The sequence below is a fragment of the Nilaparvata lugens genome, chromosome 10 (genome assembly GCF_014356525.2).
Source record: "Nilaparvata lugens isolate BPH chromosome 10, ASM1435652v1, whole genome shotgun sequence".
NCBI lineage: Eukaryota > Metazoa > Arthropoda > Insecta > Hemiptera > Delphacidae > Nilaparvata > Nilaparvata lugens.
The window spans coordinates 6,848,604-6,873,448 of record NC_052513.1 but is presented as its reverse complement, the minus strand read 5'-3'; the positions used below and the strand labels follow the sequence as shown (position 1 = coordinate 6,873,448).

Below are 24,845 nucleotides of genomic sequence, written 5' to 3'. Positions count from 1 at the left end.
AATTGGGAGATTTTGATTCAAACCCCATATATATAACTGGAGATCCAATCTCCTCTCAGCACACATCATCTCTTATCACTTCTCACCATCGTTTTCATTACCAATCTACTAGTCTATGAGTTAGCTCTCAGCAAAAAGGAATAATTATAGTACTTTCAATGTTTAATCAATTTTAAGAAGGTGTAAACAATCATGATTCAAAGAGACAGAAAACCAGTTACGAACACGTGCCACGAACCCCAGTAATCATCATAATCATCAACACTCATCCGATTCCTCTGCATCACCATTGGCGACTATCCCATGACGATGGATTTCTCTTGAAAGCTGAAGATTAAAAAAGCAATATCTGTGTGAAATAGGCGGGTGACGCGCGTGCGTGAGACAGGCGGCCTTTGAGTTGTGCGTCCAACTGAAAACTTAACTGAACGATGAGCTGGTTTACCATGAAGGAAAACCTTCCGATGTTCACAGCCCCTAGTCAAAGCCTATGCTCTGATTCACTCCATACTGTCAGTTTTTCTTATAAATAACCTCGATGCTTCCCATTAAATCTATTCTGAAGTGAATCTCACATCTATAGTGCTGCTATCTGTTGTGGAAAAGCCGCTGCATAAAATCTCATTTAAACGTGCCCTAGAGGAATGCTGATGCTGCCTGGTAAACACTGTATTTCATTTTCAGTCGACTGTCCCAGCTTATGCTGCATATAATCGCACATGAGCGGTTTCTACTTTAAATTTGCAATAATCTTGACAAATATTCAGCGATCGTCGTCGTCATCATTCGTGGAAATTTGAGCTCTTCAGCTTATTGGATGCGGCTTGATAGTAGCCTACCGAAAACCAAAAATACATCAACCCCTTTGATGTCATTTGCTACCAAGTTCACTTCAAGGAGCAGTTATTCCTACGTTTGGTCGTTATGAATGAGCCTTTTGAACTATTGAAATAATTACTATAAAATTATATCATTTATTGGTTCTCTTTCTCTGTGTAATGAAGTTAATACGTGGTTAAAATCATTATGACCCAGAAAGTTTCATTCGCGGTGAACTATTGAGATAATCTTAACTACTGTTTGCAAGGTCATTTCTTTTTTATACATTTGTTAAAAGTGGACTCGCTTTCAATTTTTGCTCATATTTTTTCTCTTTTTGTTCTACCTTCTTCTCAAATTCCTTCCTTTCCCGCTCCTCTTCACCCTTCATTCCTTACGATTATACCCACTACCTGCCTATTACATAAAAAACCATAGTTGGCTAGGTATTTTCCTCCTTTCTTTTTCCCCAGCACACCCCACCATGAAGCCTGTTTTTGTATTTTATAAAAAATGTATTTTTTGATTGTCTTGTTTCATATTTTGATTTCATTTATGTATATTGTATTGAATTGAATGAAATTATTGATTGATTGAATGTAATAATAATATCTAGTTACCTGGCTGGCTCAGGTCTTGTGTCAGAGTTTTCAGGTCGCAACTGATCAATTTCAGGGCCTCTGACATGACCTTACAACTGCTAAATTTATTTACATAAATTCAGTACTAGATATAATAATAATATATAATAATTTGAGATGATTGCATCGTCTCTCTCTGTGTAATTCAATATCAGAGCATAATGTACAAATGAGCATGTAACACAGCATTAAAATCTATTATAGACTAGTTTTACTTGAGAGTGATGTCAGATCGTACGACACGAGAACTCGTTTTCCTCAGAATTGATTTGTGAGAGAAGTGCTCCGGAATCCGCGGAATCATGTAGATCAGAATTATTTCCCACTGAAATGGATCATAGAATATGGAATAGAATAAATTGATAATTATTCTGAATAAATAGGCTTCTCTGATTGGTTCTCATGAGATTAATCACGATTAAAATTTAACCGAATGCTTTGTAACCGGGCCCCAATGTTTTTCAAATTTCAAACACAAATTGGAGTTTTCGGGAAGCGGTACACAATTATCTTCCTTCATTCAAATTTCTGTTCTATTTCATGGGAGCTGAGTCATCAACGGTTTGAGTACAAACAAAATGTGACAGAATCAACAACTTTTGCTTGCGTTTTTGCCGTGAGTTGGAGCAGCCGAGCTATTATGATAGCTGTTTAATTACCCGGAAACGTTTTGCTAGGTCGGAGCGAGCACAATCTCTACAGCCGTCGCCATTTCATTCACAGTATTGTTTGAATTTACTTTGTCAATTATTTCGACTGAACAAGCAGCACGAAGAGAGGAAGGAGAAAGGGCCAACAATGAGCGACGTTGAGGCCCTTTTGTAGGGCGTGCAAAGGCTGCTAGGGCAGGCATTCATGGATATTCTGTTATCAGTTAGTTGCGGGAAAACGTAGAGGAGAAGATTGATTTGTGGAGAAGGAGGTGGGGTAAATTGATGTGGAAGAGGAGGTGTGACAGAGGAGGATTAGAAAGAGGTGGAGAAAATTGGGTTGAGTCAGATTTGATAGGAGTGTGGAAAATGGTTAAGGAAGAAGAGTATGAGGGAGATGGTGGAGAATGATTGAGAGGAGAGGAAATAGAGATTGGAAAACAGAAGAAGAATAATAAGGTGGAGGAGAGATCAGAGTGGAGGCTGTGGAGGGTTGTTTCTAGGAAGAGTATGAAGATTGGTAGAAGGTAAGAGGAAGTTAATGTCTAGATACTAGTAAGTAGGGATGATGAGCTAATAGAAATAAAAGAGAGGATGATGGGTAGGAGGTAGATCAGAAAGAGAAGGAAAATTGTGAAGAGCAGAAGGATGGTAGACGTAGAGGAAGAGAAGGAGGAGGTGGTGGAGGAGGACGAGGAGGTGGTGGTGGAGGAGGAGGAAGAGGAGTAGTGGGAGGAGTCGGAAAAAAAGTGATACTGCGAGGAGAGGAGATAGCGAGCATGAATGGGCAGGAATAAGAAAAAGATAGAGAGCCAGAAGTAGGGAATGTGGAGAAGAAGGAGAGGGAGGATCAAGATGAGTAGAAGGAGAAGTAGAATGACGAAGGAGTAACAATGTTAATAGGTCGAGTAGTAAAGGAGCTAGAGGAAATGAATAATCGAAGCAGAACGTTACAGTAAAGAGTATGATGGAGAACTAGAGAAAGAAGATGAGAATGTTTGAGGGTAGAGAAGGATTGCAATGAAAATATAATTAAGTAGAGTGAGCACAGGTAAGAAGGACTATTGTGAAGAAGACGATAAATAGATGTGAAGAAAGTAGTGTGCAATAGTACTTGTGTTATGGGCTGTTGTAATAATTGAGTTGAGCATTATATTCGTCAAAAAATCAGCATTCACTGTATAGAACGCACTCTTTGGAGAAACAAAGATTGATGTACTTTACAGAACCAACCTACGTTTCCGAGCTCTAATTAAATACAATAAATATTTATTGGAATATTTATTTCTACCAAAAAAATATTACTTACAAGAGCACATTTGAACATATCACAGGAGGATAAGACTTTTACAAAAGTGTTTGAACTGTAGCATACAGACAAGTTCAGGAGGAAAAGTAGGAAAGTCATCACAAATAATGAAATACCCGCGTAATTCATAACAAAACGCTTTCATAAGCAGCTAGAAGGGAACCTGAAATTGAATATCCTCAGTATTCTAAACAACGCGCCCTTATAAATTTCCTTGAGAAACTGCATTGCAAAGCCAACGTGGAGAATTGACTTTTTAAAGCCCTATAAACCAAGTCATAAATTCCCAACAATTCCGTCTTGATTTTCTCTATCGCAAATTGATTTCGGTTGATGTTCACCGTTAGAGTAGCTCACGTAATTGGTTTTCCAAGACCAAAATTTTGAGGATGTTGTTAGTGGTGAGGAAAGAGGGAGGGGATATCACATGGTCTTGTGGGATCGTTTTGTCGTCTGAAACAGGAGAAGTCTGGCCTTTCTCAGTTGATGGGGCGATGAAAATTTCATGAGTCTCCTGTTGGATGCTGCTGGAGAATTGTTGATGACAACGCTGTTTGGTTGCCATGGTAACCGCAAATAATATATTTTTGTCGACGGTCAGGAACAGACATTCGTTACTAACAAACTCGATAAAATATCGTTATCACTCCATGTTTTTATCGATTCGAGGGAAAGAGAAGGATTGGGTATTATTTCAATTGAATGTCACCTTACAGTGTTGTGTTGTGTGTGATGTTGTGGTACTTTTCCCTGATGAAAACACAAATTGAAATTAGCAACCACTTTTATTATCATATCCTATTATATTAAGCAAGCAATTTTTTAAATATGTTTATATTTTTATATCTGGTTATCTGGTTATTTATGTTCAACGGATCTCGAGAACGGCTCTAAAGATTTTCACGAAATTTGGAACATAGTAGGTTTATGATATAAAAATGTGATTGCACTAGGTCTCATCCCTGTGAAAACTCGCTGAGTGACAACCAAAGGATAACAACAATTATTCATCCTTGAAAAACAGATGATAATTTCGTCGTCTGTCGAAACAAAGGATACGTGTGTGGGGAGAGACAGCATTATTTCCAGCTGTGTAATCAATCAGCGAGAAATATTATCTTGAGATTTTAAACTGGAGTATATCATAATATTTTCAAAGTTATTCATCATTTGACAATTAGGTGATTAGTGAGTGTTATTTTGTATTCATTTTTGGTTTGTAAATAATCTAAATTAGAACTTTTTTTCTTTCAAAATATTTGGACTGAAAATTGAACCTGAGTTCAAGTGTATGGAACATAACCTACTTTCTGGACTATTTATAGAGTATAAATCAAATTTCGGGGAAGAAACAGTTTTGGGCTGTGCCTGTTAGTCTTTTCTCAATTATTTTAAAGAATTGGGTTCTGTTTAATAGTTTATGAATAAATAGCGAACGAAGCTCGGTGCTCCGATATTAATACTATAATATCAACAGAACCTTGTTTAGTGGCTTCACCAGCCACATCTTCAGCTGTAAACGTAAACGTTGTAAACAAACAGCTGCCACGAAAAGATGCTGTCACGACAGCAGTTCCTGTACCAACGAAACCATGTTATTTGAATATTATAGTATTATAAAATAACAATAATGGTTGACAATTTCAATTTGTGTTTTCATTCCAATTAAATGATTAAACAGAAAGTGATTAAGCAATTGAATTATTAATTTGGATGGATTATAACTGAGACATGTTCCAAGAAACTGTATATTTTCAATTCAAATGATTAAAAACCAAAACAGCGGGATTTGAAATTGTATTTATTGAGCTTCTTAAGAGACCAAGACAGTAAACAAAGGTTTCCTGTTCAAGGAACAGAAGAAATATTGAAAGACTAGCATTGTTGAAGTACAGATTTGATAGGAAAAGATGTAATGTAATATATTCAACACTCGGATACATTATATCCCATTGATTACATTCCATTATTTCATTATTATTCAAAAATTGATTGTTACAACACATGTTGCCCTTATTATACAATATCGGGGCACCGAGCTTCGCTCGTTATTTTTATTTATTGATAAACAGAACACAATTCTCAAAAATGATCGTATTTATATTTCACAGCTAGCTATAATATGTCAACTTATGAATTTCGGGGATGCAATATTTTGATTTTTCACATACTCACTCGCTCACTCACTTTTTTACCATCCACAGCTGTTTCAGCCAAGGTTGAATTATCCTTTTAATGTAGTTCAGCGAGTTTTCTCAAGGATGAGACCTAGTGCAATCGAGTTTTTATATCATAAACCTACTATGTTCCAAATTTTGTGAAAATCGTTGGAGCCGTTTTCGAGATCCGTTGAACATATAAATAACCAGATATAAGAATACAAATATATAAATATACGGAGATTGCTCGCATAATATAATAGGATAGGATAGTCCCATAATCCACATTGTTATTGAGGGAAGAAAATAATAATTGTCACAATGTCTAAAAGAGGTATTATTATGTAGCTCTTGTATTCTATTAAATTTATATATAATTTGACTGTGATTCTATTCATTGCCTTTGAACGGGTGGAATATTTCTTGAAAAATCCATTCAATTTGAAATATTATCGAAGAAAGGGTACGGTAGGAATATGATACTGAACCATCGTTGAGAAAATGGTCTAGTACAGAAGTTGGAGATAGAAGCAAGCTTTCTCCCGTCATGCATGACAATGGAAAATCATACTGGCAGTCTGCCATATCCCCTTGTAGTGGAGTTTGTTCAGGGAAAACAGATTGCAGGACTGGGAAAGAGAAAATCGGGTCATGAGGAAAAACCATCAATCTGATGAAATTTAACTGAAGTGTGGTTACAATTTAAACTATTCATTTATTGCAAATTATATTATGGGAGTCCAGGATATGGAATAGCCGGTAGAACTTAATCAATACGGGCCATCTTAATTATAAACTAGGATATACTAATTAAAGTGGAATTATAATGAGAATTAGAATCTCTCTTCTTTACTTCAATGTTTTCCATTCTGCCCTTGTATAGTAATTATTCTACTATAAAAATGTAATAGGTAATGTCAACAAGAAGAGAGAAACCTGGATACTGTCATTTTCAATTATTGCTAAATTTCTAAATAAAGCATCAATCTTGATTCTCATGAACATGAATTATCCGATTCATCCACTATTTAATTGAGAATTTTTTGAGAAAAAAATTTCTTTGGGTCTACATTGTCTCATATATTGACATCCTCTGTCAGGCTTGAGACTTCTAGATGTTCAATAGTTTCTAGTTCATGTATACTTCAGGCTCTTGAGACACCTTTCATATAATGAGTAGATTTGACTTCTTTGACTTCACCATTATGTTTTTCTAAATTAGGTGGAATTATCACTTCAGTAGAATCTTTTTCTGTGAAAGCTTGAAATTCAAGTGTTTGAACAGGCTTAAAAATGTTGGAGGGAATTTGTGCCTATTATGATGTGTGGTCCTTGTACTGGTAAGATGAGTAATGTATATGCGAAGTTACGTTCCTGTAGGTTCATCTCCAGAAAACATTGTGTTGTTATTCGTATTCGCCGTCCTGGGTTGATACCTGATATATAGACATCGGTTCTTGGTAGAGTAGCTAATCCAGTTTTATCTTTTATTCATTGAAATATATCATCTTGTATGAGACTACATTGCGATCCACTATCTACCAAAGCTTGAAGTTGTAATATAATTTTTTCGATAAAAACCCCTTCAACTTGTTAAATACAACTCTGTACTTGGTAAACTCCAATACCCTATTCCAAGTGTTGTTCTTGTACTCATTACTCATTTCATCAAGCATTCTTGAAAATCATGGATCAATAACCAAGTTATTACGAGAATTATAATCAGATTCGATCATCAAGAATTAATCCAGTATCTGAGCTGCAAGTAGATACTTGCATTCAATATTTTACCACATTTGAAGTGAATCACTATATTTAGCAATTGAATGAAAAAGACTAAGAAATTGTCAAAAAACCACAGATTTATTGATACTTAGAAAGACCGGTTTCGGTTATTACACCATTGTCAATCTCTGAGAAACTGAGAGATTCCCCTTTGTTTCTCAGAGATTGACAATGGTGTAATAACCGAAACCGGTCTTTCTAAGTATCAATAAATCTGTGGTTTTTTGACAATTTCTTAGTCTTTTTCATTCAATATGAATAATTACCACAATATCAACTTCTCAACTAAACAAAAAGATATTTAGCAATCACTTGGAGTGAATTTTTTCCATTACACAGTCCGTTTTACATAAGTTAGAGTTAGTTAAAACGGAAACCCCCTTCAAATTGTATCAAATCCATGAGTTTTCATTCATTTTTAGATTAAAATACCAGCTGATTCAATAATTATTCAGTTTATGCTCAACTCACACTTATGCGACTCAGGTCGAGAAGAGACTCTACTCCATTCGAGGGCTTGTGTTTCCAAATGGTGACGTCGTAGAGACTAGAATCGACTGATCTGAGTGTCACCATTATTTTTATTGGAAATACATGCTCTAGACTAGAGTCGAGTCTCTTCTCGACCTCAGTCGAGTGTGAGTTGAGCCTAAGCTTCCACTGTGCAACATCAGTAATGATGTAAGGCTACAGTAACTATATAACTATATAATTAACTATATAACAAGCAGTAACTATATAACTATATAGCTACTGTATGTAAGGCTAGCTACACACACATCGAGTTCATACGATTTTTTGCCGTCCTTATAAATTCTATTAGATTGAACAGATGATGTTTGTCAAGCTCCGTTTAATATGCTAGAATTCATAAGGACGGCCAAAATATCGTACGAACAAAAATCAATGTGTGTTTAACAGGCTTAATTAATACTATGAATATAAATGTATAATTTTCAACCTAATATTTGATACGGTAGTAGTATCACTGCTTCAACTTATTATTTAGGCCTACTGTATCTGGATTGAACCACGCTCTCCCATATAGTATTAACTTGGCGCATTTTGTGAGCTGCTTGAATTCAGTATTTTGTGATCAGGGGATTCCTTATCGACTGAGTACGATCTCTGCCAAGAGAGTGGAATTATGGGCTGGGCTCTGGAGAGTCCTTCTCTCATACATCACTTAGGTTTGGTGCAGAGAGCAATGCCTTCCTCCCTAACACTCCCAAGAGTGTCCATGTAAAAGCATGTATAAAAAAGGTTCGATGCTCGGATTGAGAGCCCGAAACGTTGAGAATGCGAGTTATAGCGTCTCTCAACTAACAGCCTCTAGATCAAAGGTTTCCGGCCTACATAAACTTATTTGGTTCAGAAATGTATTTTCGTCATTGTTCATCACTGAGATGGATAACCGACAGATAAGCAATAAACCCGCTTGATCTGGAACAATCAATATTGTTACAATATTCATTGTGAATTTCTGCCAATAGAAAGGAACGGTACAACTATAATTTAAGATACATTCTCCCATCAAGTGACAGCTATTTTCCAAATTCCCAACCAAATAAGGCATGATTGATAATCAATTGGACACAAATTCCTTGCCTCATAAGGTCATGAACCAGACTGGTGCTCCAGGAAAGTCGTTGATTTTCTGAGTACTATAACTTCTACGCACACACTAACAAAGTCGACACAACACAACGCAGAAAAGCAAAGCAGCGAAATAAAATGTTATACAGGACTGACTTCTCATGATAATTCGCATAATCCTCATCATTCACAATTGGAACAATGAATATTGTTACAGATCCTATATATTTGCTCCGTTTTTTTTTCAATTTCTCTAGGATTTTTCTTTCATAGTAAATTTATAATATTTATATATACAGTATAGAACTCCAACAATCTAAATTAATTAGGACCGAGCCACATTCGTTTAATATTTGTTATTCCTTCACAGGAAGTACCTAAGAGGTTCCATTAAGACTTTGATATACAATTTATTGTGCATGCGGAGGGATTTGCTACACCATTTATGTTTTGATTGCAATATATTGTACAATGTATGTTGATTAGTTGAGAAATTATCATCATTTCTATTTATAATTAATCAAATACTTGGGTGAACATTGGAGCTTCCATAGAAAACGGTAATTTAAGAGAAAAAAGTTCCATCTAATATGATCTACTCTCATACTGATTATAACTGGTTGAATACTTTACTGTAAGGATTGAACTTCACTAAAAGAATGATAATGATTTTTGAACATATCTGAATTTCACGGAAATTGGCGGAAATTTCGCGTAGGCCTACTTATTTTATTCTAAGGATAATCGGAGTTCGGATAATTGGTGTATTATTGGTTATTATATTAATATTCCATATTTATCAATCAATATTGGTCAATATGATTTGAAACTTCTTTATTGTCAATACAATTTCACAAAACAAAAATATATAAATATCCTTCAAGACAATAAAGCCCAAAGGTAAAAACCTGTTTGGGAAACATAATTTTTAAATATATACACACAACTCTCGAGAATAACATCAGCCGGCCTTAAAAACTAATAATTTGAATTTCAGCGAAACCTTTAAACTATTGAACTATATTTAGAATAAGCTTCCTTATCTTTATATAATAACAAGGTTACAATTCAATTATACTACAATATTAAAATATTTGTTAATGTCGTCCTCCATTAAAAGATGCTTTCGGGTTTTTTTTTCAAAAAAATATTCCTCACCTGACAATCTTTGATATCAATCGGTAGGTGATTGTCACCTATATTTAGCTTATCAATTCATTATATTTGAACTATCAAGGATCATGTTCTCATCAATCCAACAATATTTTTCCATCATTTGAATTGCAGAGGAAATTTAGTGCAGAAACATTTTTCTCATTAGAGTATCGCATTTGTAAAATTTCTTAATATCCGTATTTGCTATTTTAAAGTCAAAATCTTTATACTTATAAAAGGTTGATATGAACATTCTTGAGCAACGTACAATGGTCTCCTAAGCATTTTGACATCTATTCATTGATCCAATGTAGCCGTTGTCATTTTTCTTGGGTGAGCTGAGAGCTTTTTACAATCTCGATACAAGCCGACTGGAAACAACTTCTTTAATGGCTATTAGCCGTCGGCCGAATGGGACCGAATTTGCATTGTGCCGACAATAAAAGAGAAACGAATAGCAGCCACCTATTGAGGGCCTGAGTAATTCATTAATTTTGCACAACAGAACATATTGAGAACGTTGTATTAGAAACGCAGTGTTGCTCCCTGCGGGGGGTGGGGGTGTTTAGGGCTCTGCCACAGCTTTGAAAGCGCAATGTAGGGGGTTTCGTTGCTGGTAGCAGCTCATCAATTACAGTGACCCTTCCACAAAGGAAAAGCCTCACTTAGTCCTGGTCTTCCCCGGTGATGGGAGCTGGAAAATAAATTTCCCGCTTTCCGCCGCCTCTCACCCGCGCGAAATATGCTGAATGCAATTTGCTTGGAAAACTGATGACCCCCATCAGGAGTGGAAAATCCACAATGGCCAAAGTGAAAAACATAAACGCCGCTTCTAAGCGCCTTCACGCCAGCGCCTCTTTCCCTGTCAAATTCAACGAATCGTGTGATTGAATCACCAGTGAATGTCCTAAGTTCTTCCCATTAAGTCGGCAATTAGCATTCACAAGTTATTAAGTAGGTTATAACGTTACAAGTAATGAGAGGAATCTGTGCTATTGTAATGAGTCTTATATTTTGAATGTTTTCGAGGACTTTCTTTCATGGTTGTTATTACTATACAGTTGGAAACTTTAATACGTTCACCTCAAAGTGGGGTTATGATAAAATTCTAGCATCTATTCCTGTTTATAATAGCTAAGACAAAGGAATATCCTTTGTCTCCAAATTCTAGCATCTATTCCTGTTTATAATAGCTAAGACAAAGGAATATCCTTTGTCTCCAAGAGAAGAAAATTCTGCTCATTCTAAGAGGAGAAAATTCTTTTTTTTCTAAGAGAAGAAAGTATTTCTCTTTTCTCTAATAATAGGTTGAGAATCAGCATTGTTTAGTTCAAATGACTATAACCATAGAATAAACAATCTACAGCTATCGATATGACTACAATGTAAGGCTGTTCTTTGCTAAATCAACATAATCGTTTATCTAAAAGTATAAAACTCAATATCAATTGCTTGTATGAATACATTGTATCTCGTATCAGATTGGACAAATTTGTTTCACCCTCCGTACTTCAGTTATTGAAATCGTTTGGTTCAAGAATGCAAAAAAAAATTAATGATTATAATAATAATGGACATTATCTTCAGGTGATATGTAAAGTTACTTTTTGTAATATTGTAAATGAATACATTTTGTTATATTGTGAATGATATTGTTAATGAATACTTTTTGTAATATTGTGAATAAATAATTTAAAAATTTCAATTTCCAATGAACGGATTAAAGGAGATTATCTTCTTGTGACGAGATACATTGGAGTTCAGCTGTGTATTAGTTCTCAATTAACTGTAGTGAATTCTGAAATAACCATTAGCTGATATCCTGTATAAAGAATGAATAATCCGACATTTAACATACTAGAAAAAAGGGTCATTAGTATTTCTGAGTATAATAAATAGAAATGAGTACCAATGCTTATTCATGAATGTGTGCAAAAACTCTCTAATCAGAAGTTTTCTCTCATCGAAGTATTCCAATAACAATAAAAAAGTATATGCTAAAACCAAATGAACGAGCCACTTGAATAATTAGGTTAGAATCGAAAATTGAAAACTTCTCTCCAAATAACATTCAAGTTTTTCAGTGATATTCAAATGTTTATTCATGAATGTGTAGAAAAACCCTGTAATCATGAGTTCTCTCTCAGCGAAGTTTTCCAATAATAACGAAAACTATTTATGCTTAAACCAGATGAACAGAGCACTTGAATAATTAGGCCACCATTAAAAATTGAATACTCATTTTCAATTAACCGTAGTGCATTCTAGAGTACATGACTCAGTACATGAGTTTCTGTTGTACTCAAGGACAATGGGACCCTATTTGGCTACACCCTATCAAGGCTGCAGTGCCGGAACAAAGGCCAGCCAAAGGCAACTTGATAAGCATGGGCTTAAGTGTGCATTACACATAAATTTCATGTTTCTGTTCCAGCTTGCAATCGGACTTACTATGGTGAAATTGGGAGGACTTATGAGTTGGAACTCCACCGGCCTCGGGAGGATAGTTTGCCCTACATTTGTCATCTCACTCTAGCCGCTGGGGGTGGCGAATATGGAGATATTGTTCAGGTAAGCCACTCTCTCACTCACCCTCTCTCTAGCCACCTCAATCTCTATTTCTCTCCTTCCTGTAGCAATCACTGGAGTCACAATCTTTAGTAATCCTAACTCTCTATCTCTTACTCTCTCACCCAATTACTCATTGACGTTTCCTCTCTCCCACTTTCTCATCTTCTTCTTCTCCTCTCTATCTTACTTTCTCTCCAATTCTTTCTCTCATTCTCTCCCTTCTCTCTCCCTCTCTCTCTCTGTTTCTCTCTCTCTCTCTATCTCCCTCTCTTTCTCTCCAATTACCTCTCTCAATCCCTTCCTCCATTCTATCTCTCTCTTCTTCCTCCAACCTTTCTTCCTCTCTAATTCTCTTTCTCTCTCCTCCTTCCTTCCTCACACACTAACAAATCCACTCATTCAATCTTTCTCTCTCTCCAGTTTCTACAATGATCACACCGTCATTTCAGTTTAATTATATTCAAATGTATAAATCACACCCAGTGCACTGAGGAGAGAATTTAATTACAGTAGTACTTGCTCATTCAATTTATTAAGCTGAAATTGTTTAAGTAGTAACTCACATTGAGTTCTATGTATTGTTGTATTATGATGGGAATAATAAATTGGATTACAATTTCATTCAAATCATTACCTGCTCTAGAAACGTATTTCTTCAGGGCTACTTGATTTGTATATATATATATTAGGATTTTACGGTGAATCACCGCCTTCCTTCTTTTAGTCGGATTTTCCATGTTTGTCGGTCATTCCACTCCCCATCTGTGAGATTTCTAGCCTCCATGGCGTCGTCCACCTCGTCCCGCCAAGATCGCCTTGGCCTCCCTCGCTTCCGTCTACCCAATGGGCTCCAATCCGTCACAATTCCGATCCACTTACTTGCACTAGCCCTTCTCGCGTGCCCATACCATACCAGTCTCTTGTCCTCAATGAACTTCATTATATCCGATTGAACTTTCATTCTGTTCCTAATCTCTTCATTCCGTACTCTATCTAACCTGGTGACCCAGCAACACCTTCTCCAATACTCCATTTCCACAGCCAGAATCTTACCCCTACTTCGCTTGTTCGTAACCCATACTTCTGCACCATATGTCATTATGCTTCTGACTATTGTATGGAATATCATCTGTTTGGTCTTTCTGTGGATACTCTTACTCCAGATTATGGGATGCATTTGTCTTATACAACTTCTAGTTTGCCCTAGCCTTCTCTTTATTTCTTCATCTGTACCCCCGTCTTGCGTAATAGTATACCCCAAGTATTTGAATTTATCTGTGCCTTTAATTTCAACGTCATCGTCTACTTTGAGATTCTGCGTGACTTCACTATTTGTTTGCAAGTACTCCGTATTGTCTAGGTTTATTTCGAGCCCCGCCTCCTTGTATTCTTCCTTCAGCCTACGCATCATGTAACTCAGATCTTCCTCATCCTGGGCTATGACCACTTGATCATCTGCAAAGCAAAGGGTGAACAGATGCTCCTCTCTCATAGGTATTCCCATTCCCTGACATTTCCTTTTCCATGCTCTCAAGGTGTCTTCCAAATAGATTTTGAAAAGAGTTGGGGACGTACTGCAGCCCTGAAGTAGGCCTTTAGATGTTTCAAATGGTACTGTAATGGTTTTACCAATTCTGAGTCCAATTCGATTCTGTTTGTAGTCTGTTTTTACTTGATTTGTTAGTTGGAATTTGTATAAAAAGTTCAAGATTTCGTTTATCCATTTTTCCGGTCCTATCCAGGGCTGTTTGAAGTTCACCAGTAAGTTAAAGATCCCCTGGCCGCGTTACGAGCGCTGGTACTATAGTATTATTTTTCAACCTGCTCATTTATCAATATTCAAATTCAATTAATGTTTGGAACAGGATATGGATGCTGATAGAGCTAGTTAAATTTCTGACTCATGCATAAAAGGAAAATTGATGTAAATAATTATTGGCAGGATGTTGGCGTAGATAGTAAGAGCGTGACGTGATGTTTCTCAGACCTGCTTGCACCGGATTTGGAGTCTGATAAAGCTTGGACGGCTGTATGATTGAGTGGGCGTACTTGAATCTGTCTTTATTGGAAGTAAAGTGAAGTTATTTTCAGCTTTGAGACTGTACGGTACACTTTTTTTATTCAAATTGAATAATCTTTTTCAATATAATTGTTAAGATCATTATAAGAGTGAAAAAAAGGTGGCAACTGAAATTTTTAAGTGGTCTAATGAGTGAGTTATGGGTTGTTGAAGTGCTAATTTCCCAGATTCCGTTTTCTTTCCAGATCATAAACGGTTTCGACTATATTAACAGAGCTTCTCTTAAAAATTTAAAAAATGTATCTTTCCAAGCTAAAACATTTTATTCCTCATATCGTTCATAAATAAAAAAGTAACATTTTTTGTAAATTCGATAACTTGTTAATTTTTGCATAAATCGCGATTAGAACAAAGCCAATGATGTACTGAATGTATTAAAAAAAATTCCAATGGGAAATTCGAAACCGTTTATGATCTGGAAAGAAAACGGAGTTACCACTTTCAATAACTCATAACTCGCTTATTGGACCACTTAAAAATTTCAGTTGCCACTTTTTCTCATAGTGATCTTAAAAGTTATATAGAAAAAGGTTATCCAATTTAAAAAAGTGTACCAAGCAGCCTTAAGGAACAAAGTAGGAATTCATACTCTATTAGTAGTAGTAAAAGTAATATATTCATACTATATTATAGTGAGGTCTACATTACAATGACAGTCTTTAATTAACATTGGTGTTGCTATCCTTGACTATCATTCGACAAAGCAGATAGCGCTGTCCTCTTCCAGCTCAGCAACGTTACCAGATCGTGTTTCCACAATACAGAAATATGATTAATTAACAAAATATCTAATCTCGATCATGAAATAATGTATTATTCAAAAACTAAAATTTCTAGACGAATGAAATATATTGATTCTTGTAAACAATAATGATCAGTTAATATTACAACAGATATATCGGTATCAGCTATCCTCTATAGAAGGCAGTGACAAGGCACAGAAACGGCAAAGCTGTTTTTCTATCTTTTTCCACTCCCAATATAACATGGACCTAGCTGTAGTATTTGAGAAAAGGGAAAAAGGAGAAGATGTAGAAGCAGAGGGTTCTCTCTCTCTCTTTTAAACTCTCACTCTTTCTTTCTCGTACTTTATGATTCCCACTCCTCCTCTCTCTTTCCGTCTTCCACTCTCTCATTGTCATATGGAATAACCAACCTTAATAATTGCTAAGGGTGGCTACTTACGACAGCACAAGTCTGGTGAACATGTGATTACACAAATGTCGTCATACATTGTTGTGTCATCACAACGAAAGGCTCTGAACAAAATTTTTTGAGGTTAGGTTTTGGTATCCCCGTTTTTTTTCTCTTCGCTGCTCTATTTGAGCTTAAATTATTTTTGCATCATTATAATCTGTAATTTTCCAGTGCTCTATTTATTGTACTGGTTGTTTTATTATGTAAGAAGCTGCTGACAAACATTTATGTTTTTATTTGAAGCCTTTCACTGATGACTCACGTATGACGAGCATGTGTGTACACACATGTTCAAACACTTGTCCTGTCGGTAGTGGCCACCCTCATGGAAACTTATTGATCTACACCTTTTACTTTCCTTGCCCTATTACCATAGGTAAGGAAAGTATTGCTTTTCAAAAAAATTTAAGGTACCCTAATTTCATGTTTTCTATATGTTTCATTACTTTCCTTGCCCTATTACCATAGGTAAGGAAAGTATTGCTTTACGAAAAAAATTAAGGTACCCAAATTTCCAAATTTCTATACGTTTCAAGGTCCCCTGAGACCAAAAAAGTGGTTTTTGGGTATTGGTCTGTATGTGTGTGTGTGTGTGTGTGTGTGTGTGTGTGTGTGTGTGTGTGTGTTGTGTGTGTGTGTGTGTGTGTGTGTGTGTGTGTGTGTGTGTGTGTGTGTGTGTGTGTGTGTGTATGAGTGTATGTTCGTCTGTGTACACGATATCTCATCTCCCAATCAACGGAATGACTTGAAATTTGGAACTTAAGGTCCTTACACTATAAGGATCCGACACAAACATTTTCGATCAAATGTAATTCAATATGGCGGCTGAAATGGCGAAAATGTTGTCAAAAACAGGGTTTTTCGCGATTTTCTCGAAAACGGCTCCAACGAAAAAAAAATTCGAGTGGAAAAGATTGAGTATAAGAATCTCTACAATTAATGTTCAGTAACATTTTCACCTAAAATTGAAAATAAGCTCGAAATTCGAGAAAATAAGATTAGTCAATTGCAAACTGTTGGTAACTGTTGATTCTATTAAATCATTCACTATGAAGAGATAGCAGATCTCGTGTATATCTAGCGTTATTGTCCTGTCACCAGCTGGCTCAGATCTTAGAAAAGTAGACTTGAGATGCGCGGGAACACTAGCGTCAGTTGATAAATTTTCATAACGGCAAGGAAAGTTGTGTGAGTGCATCACACCAGATTTTTTAAATTGTATTTGAGAAAGTATCAATTCAATTTGAGAAGATATCAGTTATTGTATTTCGGATTTGTTATTTGTATTTGAGAAGTCAGATGTAAATGAGACCAGTCAAACTTTTTATTTGAGAAGTAATCACGTGTATTTATCGATAAAAGTGATTTATTGAGAAACAGTCAAATGAGAATGAAAAGTTATTAGTTCAAAATGAGAAAACTATTCACTCACATGTGTTCTACTTCATCATAAAAAATCCTTCTTTCTGGCAGAATTCGATCCTTTGTTCTGTATTCCAAGTTGTGAGCAAGATCAGCTGGGTTAAAAAAAAATCTCAATTACAAATCTGAATTCTCAATTTACAAATGACATCTTCTAAATCACAAATGACTATTCTGAATTGACTATTCATACCTCTTAAATACAATTAGAATTTGTATGGATATAATTATTGGGAAAATTGAGAAACAGTTCTTGATTGCATCTGTTATTTCTCTCCCAATCAATTCTTTGTTTTAGTACTTGCTTAAATTGAATAAATAACCTTTCTTCTAGAATATTTTCTATGGTTCTGATAGGGGCTAATCTTATAATGAAATAACTACTCCAGAGCTCTATTCAACCTACAATATTCTGCATTAGCAATAACGATCAATCATCATTTCCAACTTACTCTCAACTCATTAATCTCCTTATCTTCAGAAATAAAATAATCGAAAAGGTTACAAGACTTACATTTTCAAACACAATGGAGTTCTCTGAAGTACCGGTAATCCAAAAATAATGGCACTTGGGATATAATGTGAATTAAGATGCACAACACTAAACACTATGAGGTCTCAGTATGAAATGGGTCTGCACCAGTCTCACTCCTCCAGTAACTTCACAGCCTCTTATCATCCATGGGCGACATAACTTGACGTTCCCCCCTCCAGGAAAAATTTCAAGAAAAATTCCTTTTAATACAAAAATAGTGGTTTCTATATTATATGGAAAATTGTGGTTTCGCAGTTAGTTTGAACAAACTGAGATGCTGTTACTTATTATCAGTGTTTGAAAACGTTCATATTGCACAATACTACTACTCAATAGTTGCTAGATCTCCCTATGCAGTGGCGAGGCGAGTGAGCGTACGTGCATGTGTAGTGTATGCTGAGTATCTGTGTGAGCAATGCAATTGGTAGACAAGGGACGAGCTTCTGCCTCAAGGAAACCATGCTCATTTGCTTATATAATTCTCTGCCGTGGGCGTTTTATCAACCATGACCAAATTTTTAATACTGTCATTAGAATTATTCCAATACCAATAACGGTATTTTTAAATAGATAAAAATAATATAGAAATCTTGTAGTACCCTTTATTTTATAAAAAAAAACCTTTAAATTAGTTCAACGACTAGTTTCGACCCTAATGATAAAGAGTACTACAAGATTATCGTTTTTATTTATTTGTTCAAAAGTAGCCCATGTGAGTGAAGTGTTTTTTGAAACAGTACTTTTAAGTATTTATTCTTTCGATACATAATATATTGAAGACTAAGCCCTGGGGGAGCAGAAAATTGGATTAAAATAAGGGTTTCTGGATATGTTTACCATTTACCTAGTCCAAACATAGCTGCCAAGTCAAAAATTGTGTTCCAAACATTCCCTTCAAATTCCTCCATCAACAGATAAATTGTTGCAAAACTGAATACTCCACACTTAACACTAAAACTCGTAGGGATTCGCATGGAATAGTGAAACTATACAACAAATCAAAGAGATTTTCATGCTTCATCTATAAATGCGAAATGGCACTCACCGACTGACTGACTGACTGACTCACTCACTCACTCGCAGTACTAAAAATCTACCGGACCAAAAACGTTCAAATTTGGTAGGTATGTTCAGTTGGCCCTTTAGAGGCGCACTAAGAAATCTTTTGGCAATATTTTAACTCTTCTTCTTCTTCTTACAGCTCAATCGTTTGATTGGTTGGCAGCCCTCCATCTAAATCTGTCCATTGCTACTCTCTTCCATTGTTCATAGCTCATAGCACCCAGATCCTTCGTCATTTGTCTTAAGTACTGTAGCCGGGGTCTCCCACGACCCCTTTGTCCATCAACTGTACCTTCCAGAATACTTGACGTAAATGCGTCGTGTCTTATTATGTGTCCAATCCAAGAATGTCGTCTGGCCTTGAGAAAATTCAGAAGAGATCTTTTTTCTGCCGCCCTCTGGAATACCTCCTCATTCGTAACTCTGTCTGTCCATTTTATTTTGAGCATACGCCTCCAACACCACACTTCAAAAGCATTCAGAGTCTTTTCCTCAGCCTTACCAATAGTCAACGTTTCAGACCCATAAAGAGCTATACTCCAAATGCAACTCTTTATTAGTCTCTTTCTTATTTCCAAGGTTAGACTATTTGAGGAAAGAAGCTGCCTTTTACTAATAAACATACCCTTAGGCCGCGGCTCCACTGGCCGTAGTTGATCGCGCCGTAATTTTCGCGCGCTACACGCGACAGTTGGGTGGCTCCACGGGCAACAGAGAACCAACTGCAATCCGTCGCGCCGCCGTGGCTTCACTAGCAGTAGAAGTCAGTCAGTGTGCCGGTAGACATGACCGATGAACGATCATGCCGCACGTTAACATTCGTAATGTTGTTGTACTCAGTGTACTTTTAGTTTAGAGACGACGCCGGTTACAGAAGATAAAATGGTGGATTCATCCAATACTAAGCAACAGGATGTCTGAAGGCATGTTCCACACGTTGCATAGCAAGTTAAAAAGTATTCAGACAAGTTTTATGAATTTTATCTCATGTCTCAAAAATCCTTGCTACTTGGTCGGTAGTTGGCACTGGACTGAGACGCAACTAACGCTGCAATCTACAGCTAGTGGCGCCAAGGTAGTGGCGGCAAAATGTAGCAGTAGAATAGGACGGGTTCCATTTGCGCGCGACACTACATTCTGTGGCGCGCCGTCAAATGTTTCACGCTGCAGACTGTCGCTAGTGAAGCCACCTCCTTTTGTTTCCTGCCTTCTCATTTCTCTGACTTACCAACCGCACTTTGTAGCGCGATCAGCTACGGCCAGTGGAGCCGCGGCCTTAGCTTCTCTGATTCGGCGCTTTATATTCAGTCTATCTTTTCCATCTTCTGATATAATGCTTCCAAGATATTTGAACATTTTTACTTGCTTCAGGGCGTAATTATCTAATTTAATGGACACATTCTCTGAGACTTTTGAGCAGACCATTACTTCTGTCTTTATCTTATTTATCTCCATATCATATTATTTCGTAGAATCTCATGCAAGGTGGTTAGAGCTCTTTCTAAACTTATTTTATTATCTGCTATTATAGCTATATCATCTGCAAAACGAAGCATCTGAATCCGAACTCCATTTACCTTGATGCCACTACAGCACTTCTTGCATTCATTGATAGCTTGCTCTATATAAATGTTGAATAACAATGGTGACAAACTACAGCCCTGTCGCACTCCTCTCCTTATAGCAGCCTCTCTCTGCTGCTCACCTATCCTTAATAATGCTGTTTGATCCTTGTACAACTCTCGAATGATCCTTCTATCTCTATAATCTATTTTTATGTCCTTCAATACTTTCATCAGTACATTCCAATTCACCCTATCGAATGCCTCAAGCAGGTCTACAAATGCAATGTATACCTGCTTGTTCACCTGAAAGCTTTTCTCCACAATATTTCTGATACACAATATTGCTTCTCTTGTGCCCTTGTTCTTTCTGAAGCCGAATTGATCATCCGCGAGATTTGCTTCAATTTTCCCCTCAATTTTAACTCTAAGGGTGGTTTTTAAGGGTTTAAAGTTCGTCTTTTAGCATGTATATTCTTCTTATTCTCTTAATTATAATTGAAAAATGTCCATAACACATGTTAATATAGAACTATAATCTAGAGAGAGTACCTCTTCGAAACAGTTGTTAACTGGTAACTAGATTGATAATTTTGTCAGGTTGGCATTAAGTTGAGTTGACTTTGTTAGGTAGGCACCAAGTTGAAGATTGAAATGCATTTATCACGGGAAAATTGATTGGGCACTGCTACTTCAATCAGAGCTTTTCCTGATATCATATAATATTACTAGCCGTCAGGCTCGCTTCGCTCGCCATATCCGTTTAGCCAGACGTTTAGTCTGAACCCCCGACTGGATCGTCCTAACATATGATAAAAATGCTCAAATGAAAAATGCAGGCGACCGAAGCGAGCCTGCTGATCTCATTCTTGGATGATCCAGTCGGGGGTCCAGGGGGCGGAGCCCCCTTGCTAGACGGATATGGCGAGCGAAGCGAGCCTGACGGCTAGTACTCTATAAGTTTATAATCAGCAGTTTTTATTAACCGTTGAAACTTCGGTAGGCGAAAAAGAGCAAAAATCTGAAGAATAGTTGAATCAGAGATAATCCTTCAACTTGAATAAAAACTTGATTTGGAAACAATCTTGAAAGATTTAAAGGTTTTTTGTAGAATGAACTGGAATGGAGTAACAGCTAACAAGAATTTCCATGTTGGATATACTCGCGATATTTGATTTGTTGATGTAAGTGGTGGTCAAAAACTTGAAGACAATCAAGAAAGTGAAGGCTGTTGAAATGAGATTCCTGAAAGTCAGTGAAGGGTTACCAGTTGAGAAATCACATCCGGGATAGTACCGTGAGGAAAGTGAAACCATTACAGAGAGGATGCTACAAGACAGAAAGAAAGATTGGACGGTCAAGAAAATCGATGGGGGAAAGAAGCAAGAGTATAATATTCTCTCTTCTCCAAATATACTATCCACTCTGAATTCTTCTCTTATCCAATATAATTCTTCCAAGAAATATGACAGATGATATTTCAAATATACATACTCAAACTGAATGATTGAATTCTCTCCTGCTTAGTTTTCCTGAAGATCATAATAATTGAATCGCTAATTGCAGAAAAGCAACATGTCCAGTTATCATAATTTTACAGGAGAGACAAAAAACTCATTTAAACCTGAACCTAAACCTGTAGTAAACGATATATTCAAAACGTCGTCATTACAATGCTTTCAGTTGGACATGTATCCTTCCTACAGTAAACGATGTATCTTACATTAAATAGTTCATTTTTTTGAAAAAGTTGGACATGTTTCCTTTCTGCAATTAGCGATTACTGTATATTATTATAACACAGAGTTTCTGGTAGCATCGGTTTCAATGTTAAACTATATGACTCGGTTTCACAAAAGCCTGTTAAATTTTAATCGTGATTAATTACACGAGCACCAATCAGAGAAAGCTTTTTCGAAAAGAAGAGTTCTATGAGCTCTAAATCTTGATTAAATTGAAATGTTATGAGATATAAGCTTATCTTTCCCCAAACACTCACCCCCTCCTCACTTAATCTCCATCTTTTTCCTAGTCATAGCATCGTCTATTGCAGCTCTGATTCTGAGCAAGTTTTTATAGAAGATAGGCTTCGACTCATGGAACTTTAAAAGAAACCTATTCCATAAACATAGCATAAACATAAACATAAACAGAAGCATAAACACAGCCTGTAACGGTCATAACACAGCCTGTAACCGTTTGCACAGTGCCAGATTAAATCAAAAGTCAATTTAAACCGGATTGACTCTCTATAAAGTCGCATTTGTTATAATATGGTTCATTTTGAGTTTAAGCCACCAACTAACTCAAATGAGTTAAACTGACTCTCACTGAGGCTGAATATGCTTCATTATTCTCAAATGAGTTATTGATTGCTCTCACTGTGCAAACAGCCCTAAGGAATTCAGCAACTTAGGAGCTCTTTCGGTTACTCTCCTACATGCTACATGATCTTTATGGTACAGATCCTGGGATTTTGAAGATTTTCCTACAATAATAGTTTATGTGTAGATTCTGATTATTTTTTGTCTCAATAAACACTCTTCTCAACACATATCAATGTTCGCTAGCAATTAATCATAAGGAGCGGGGTTGCGTATCATACTGCCACTGCATACATTATATTTCACACAATGCGTCCATTATGTATGTTGGAACAATGCTGCTCTAAGCCGTCTTCACCCCCAGAAATTCACTCAGAACTACTACTAAGCCTCCAAGTGCTTTGTCACAGTAAGCATCACTTGTTATTGTTCTTTCGCTCTCCCACCCCATTCGAGAGAGGGACGGGATGAAAGAAAACAATGTCAGTTGCGAAGCTTGTAAAGTTGAAAAGCTTTTACATGCGTGTGATAAGTTTTTCTCACTTCCCTCTTCAAGACCTCTATCAGAATATTACGCATGCATGCATTAAACTGATAAGTTTCTCGCTTGTATGAAGAAAAGCAGTGGGCCTATTGCTAACGTATTTTGCCGCAGACTTTGGAATATTTAATAACTTAATAGGAGATTAGTTGGTTGCAAGCTTCGCTAAAGACCAACTTCGAGTATGGAGTTTAAGAGATTTTAGAAAAAACTTTTCATAAATAAAGAGGGAAAAGGTACACTTATGCCATAAATCGCCTTATTTTCACCCCTTATATGGTACCTATACTTCAATTTCCCATTAACAAATTATTTTCAAGTTGTTGATGATAACGCATATGAGTTACAACACACAACCAATTATTTGCATGAATGCAAATATGCATGCCATGAATGTAATTTTATCGACCAAGAAAGGAAAAAACACAAATTTCGATGGAACTGACCATATTCCATAGTCCATAGATGGAAATAATGCATTGAGTTTCTCACTGAAGTCTCTTTTTGTATTTCAGCATCCACTAGTAATATTTATTGACTAAAGTGTTATTCTGATTAAAAAATTCAAATTCTGATTAGACAGATACAGTACTTTTATTGAACCTCTATTTGAAATGTAATTGAAATTGAACAATAAAATTGAAATTGTTGTTAGTTTATTGCAAAATATAACAAATAGAGGACACTCAAGTATGGATGGAAAGTTGAGCCAGTTACACACATCGAGTTTTAGAGGTTAAACGTTTTCAATCCTTTTAAATTCGTACCTTAAAATTGTACGACAAAAATCGATATATGTGTGACTGGCTATAATGGGCTGAAAGAAATGCAGAAACAATGGATTGGCTAAAAGTTGTTCAACTCCTAATAAAAAATTGAGGCATTTAACATAACTTTCTCTGTAATGTAATGCAAAGATCCGTTGTATTACAAGAGACGAAAGCGAAAGTGTCTCTCCTGGAATAGTAGTCCTACAGGGCAAAGGCTGTCCCCAAAGCTCTCTGATTCAAAGGAATTATTCATAAGGAATTCACGTTATGGGTCAAGCTGGGAAAGCTGAATATTACTAGAATTATTTGAATAGTTTAGAGGTGAAATTCTTTGAGTTCCTTTGGCGGTCAGGAGAGTCACACAGAAATGTTCTTTGCAGCAAGTGAACCTACACGACTAAATGGGAAGCACCTTCAGCACTATGGAACTTCTTTGTTATATTTTTCATTTGGCTTTATCAGGCTGTTGGCCATATCCGAGATTCTTTCTTTAAATTGGTTAGAGGTTAAGTAGAATTCCACATGCTTCCATGGCAAGGGCTACCTATAATGATTATTATCACAAAGAATACATCTCCAAAGTTAATTGAAAATGTAGAGGTTCTATTGTGTGCACGTTCAAGCAGTTTTTTCTCACTTTTCAGGAGATAGCTTTCCCATCCAGAGT

General features: G+C 36.3%; 1 protein-coding gene across 1 annotated transcript in view; it reads left to right on the top strand.

Annotated features, from left to right (window-relative positions):
• LOC111044919 overlaps positions 1 to 24,845 on the top strand; it is a 310,482-nt gene that overhangs the window by 222,493 nt on the left and 63,144 nt on the right. Inside the window, exon 4 of the mRNA XM_039436186.1 lies at positions 12,549 to 12,685. Coding sequence (XP_039292120.1) covers positions 12,549 to 12,685 — 137 coding nt within the window. The remainder of the gene's footprint in view (positions 1 to 12,548; positions 12,686 to 24,845) is intronic.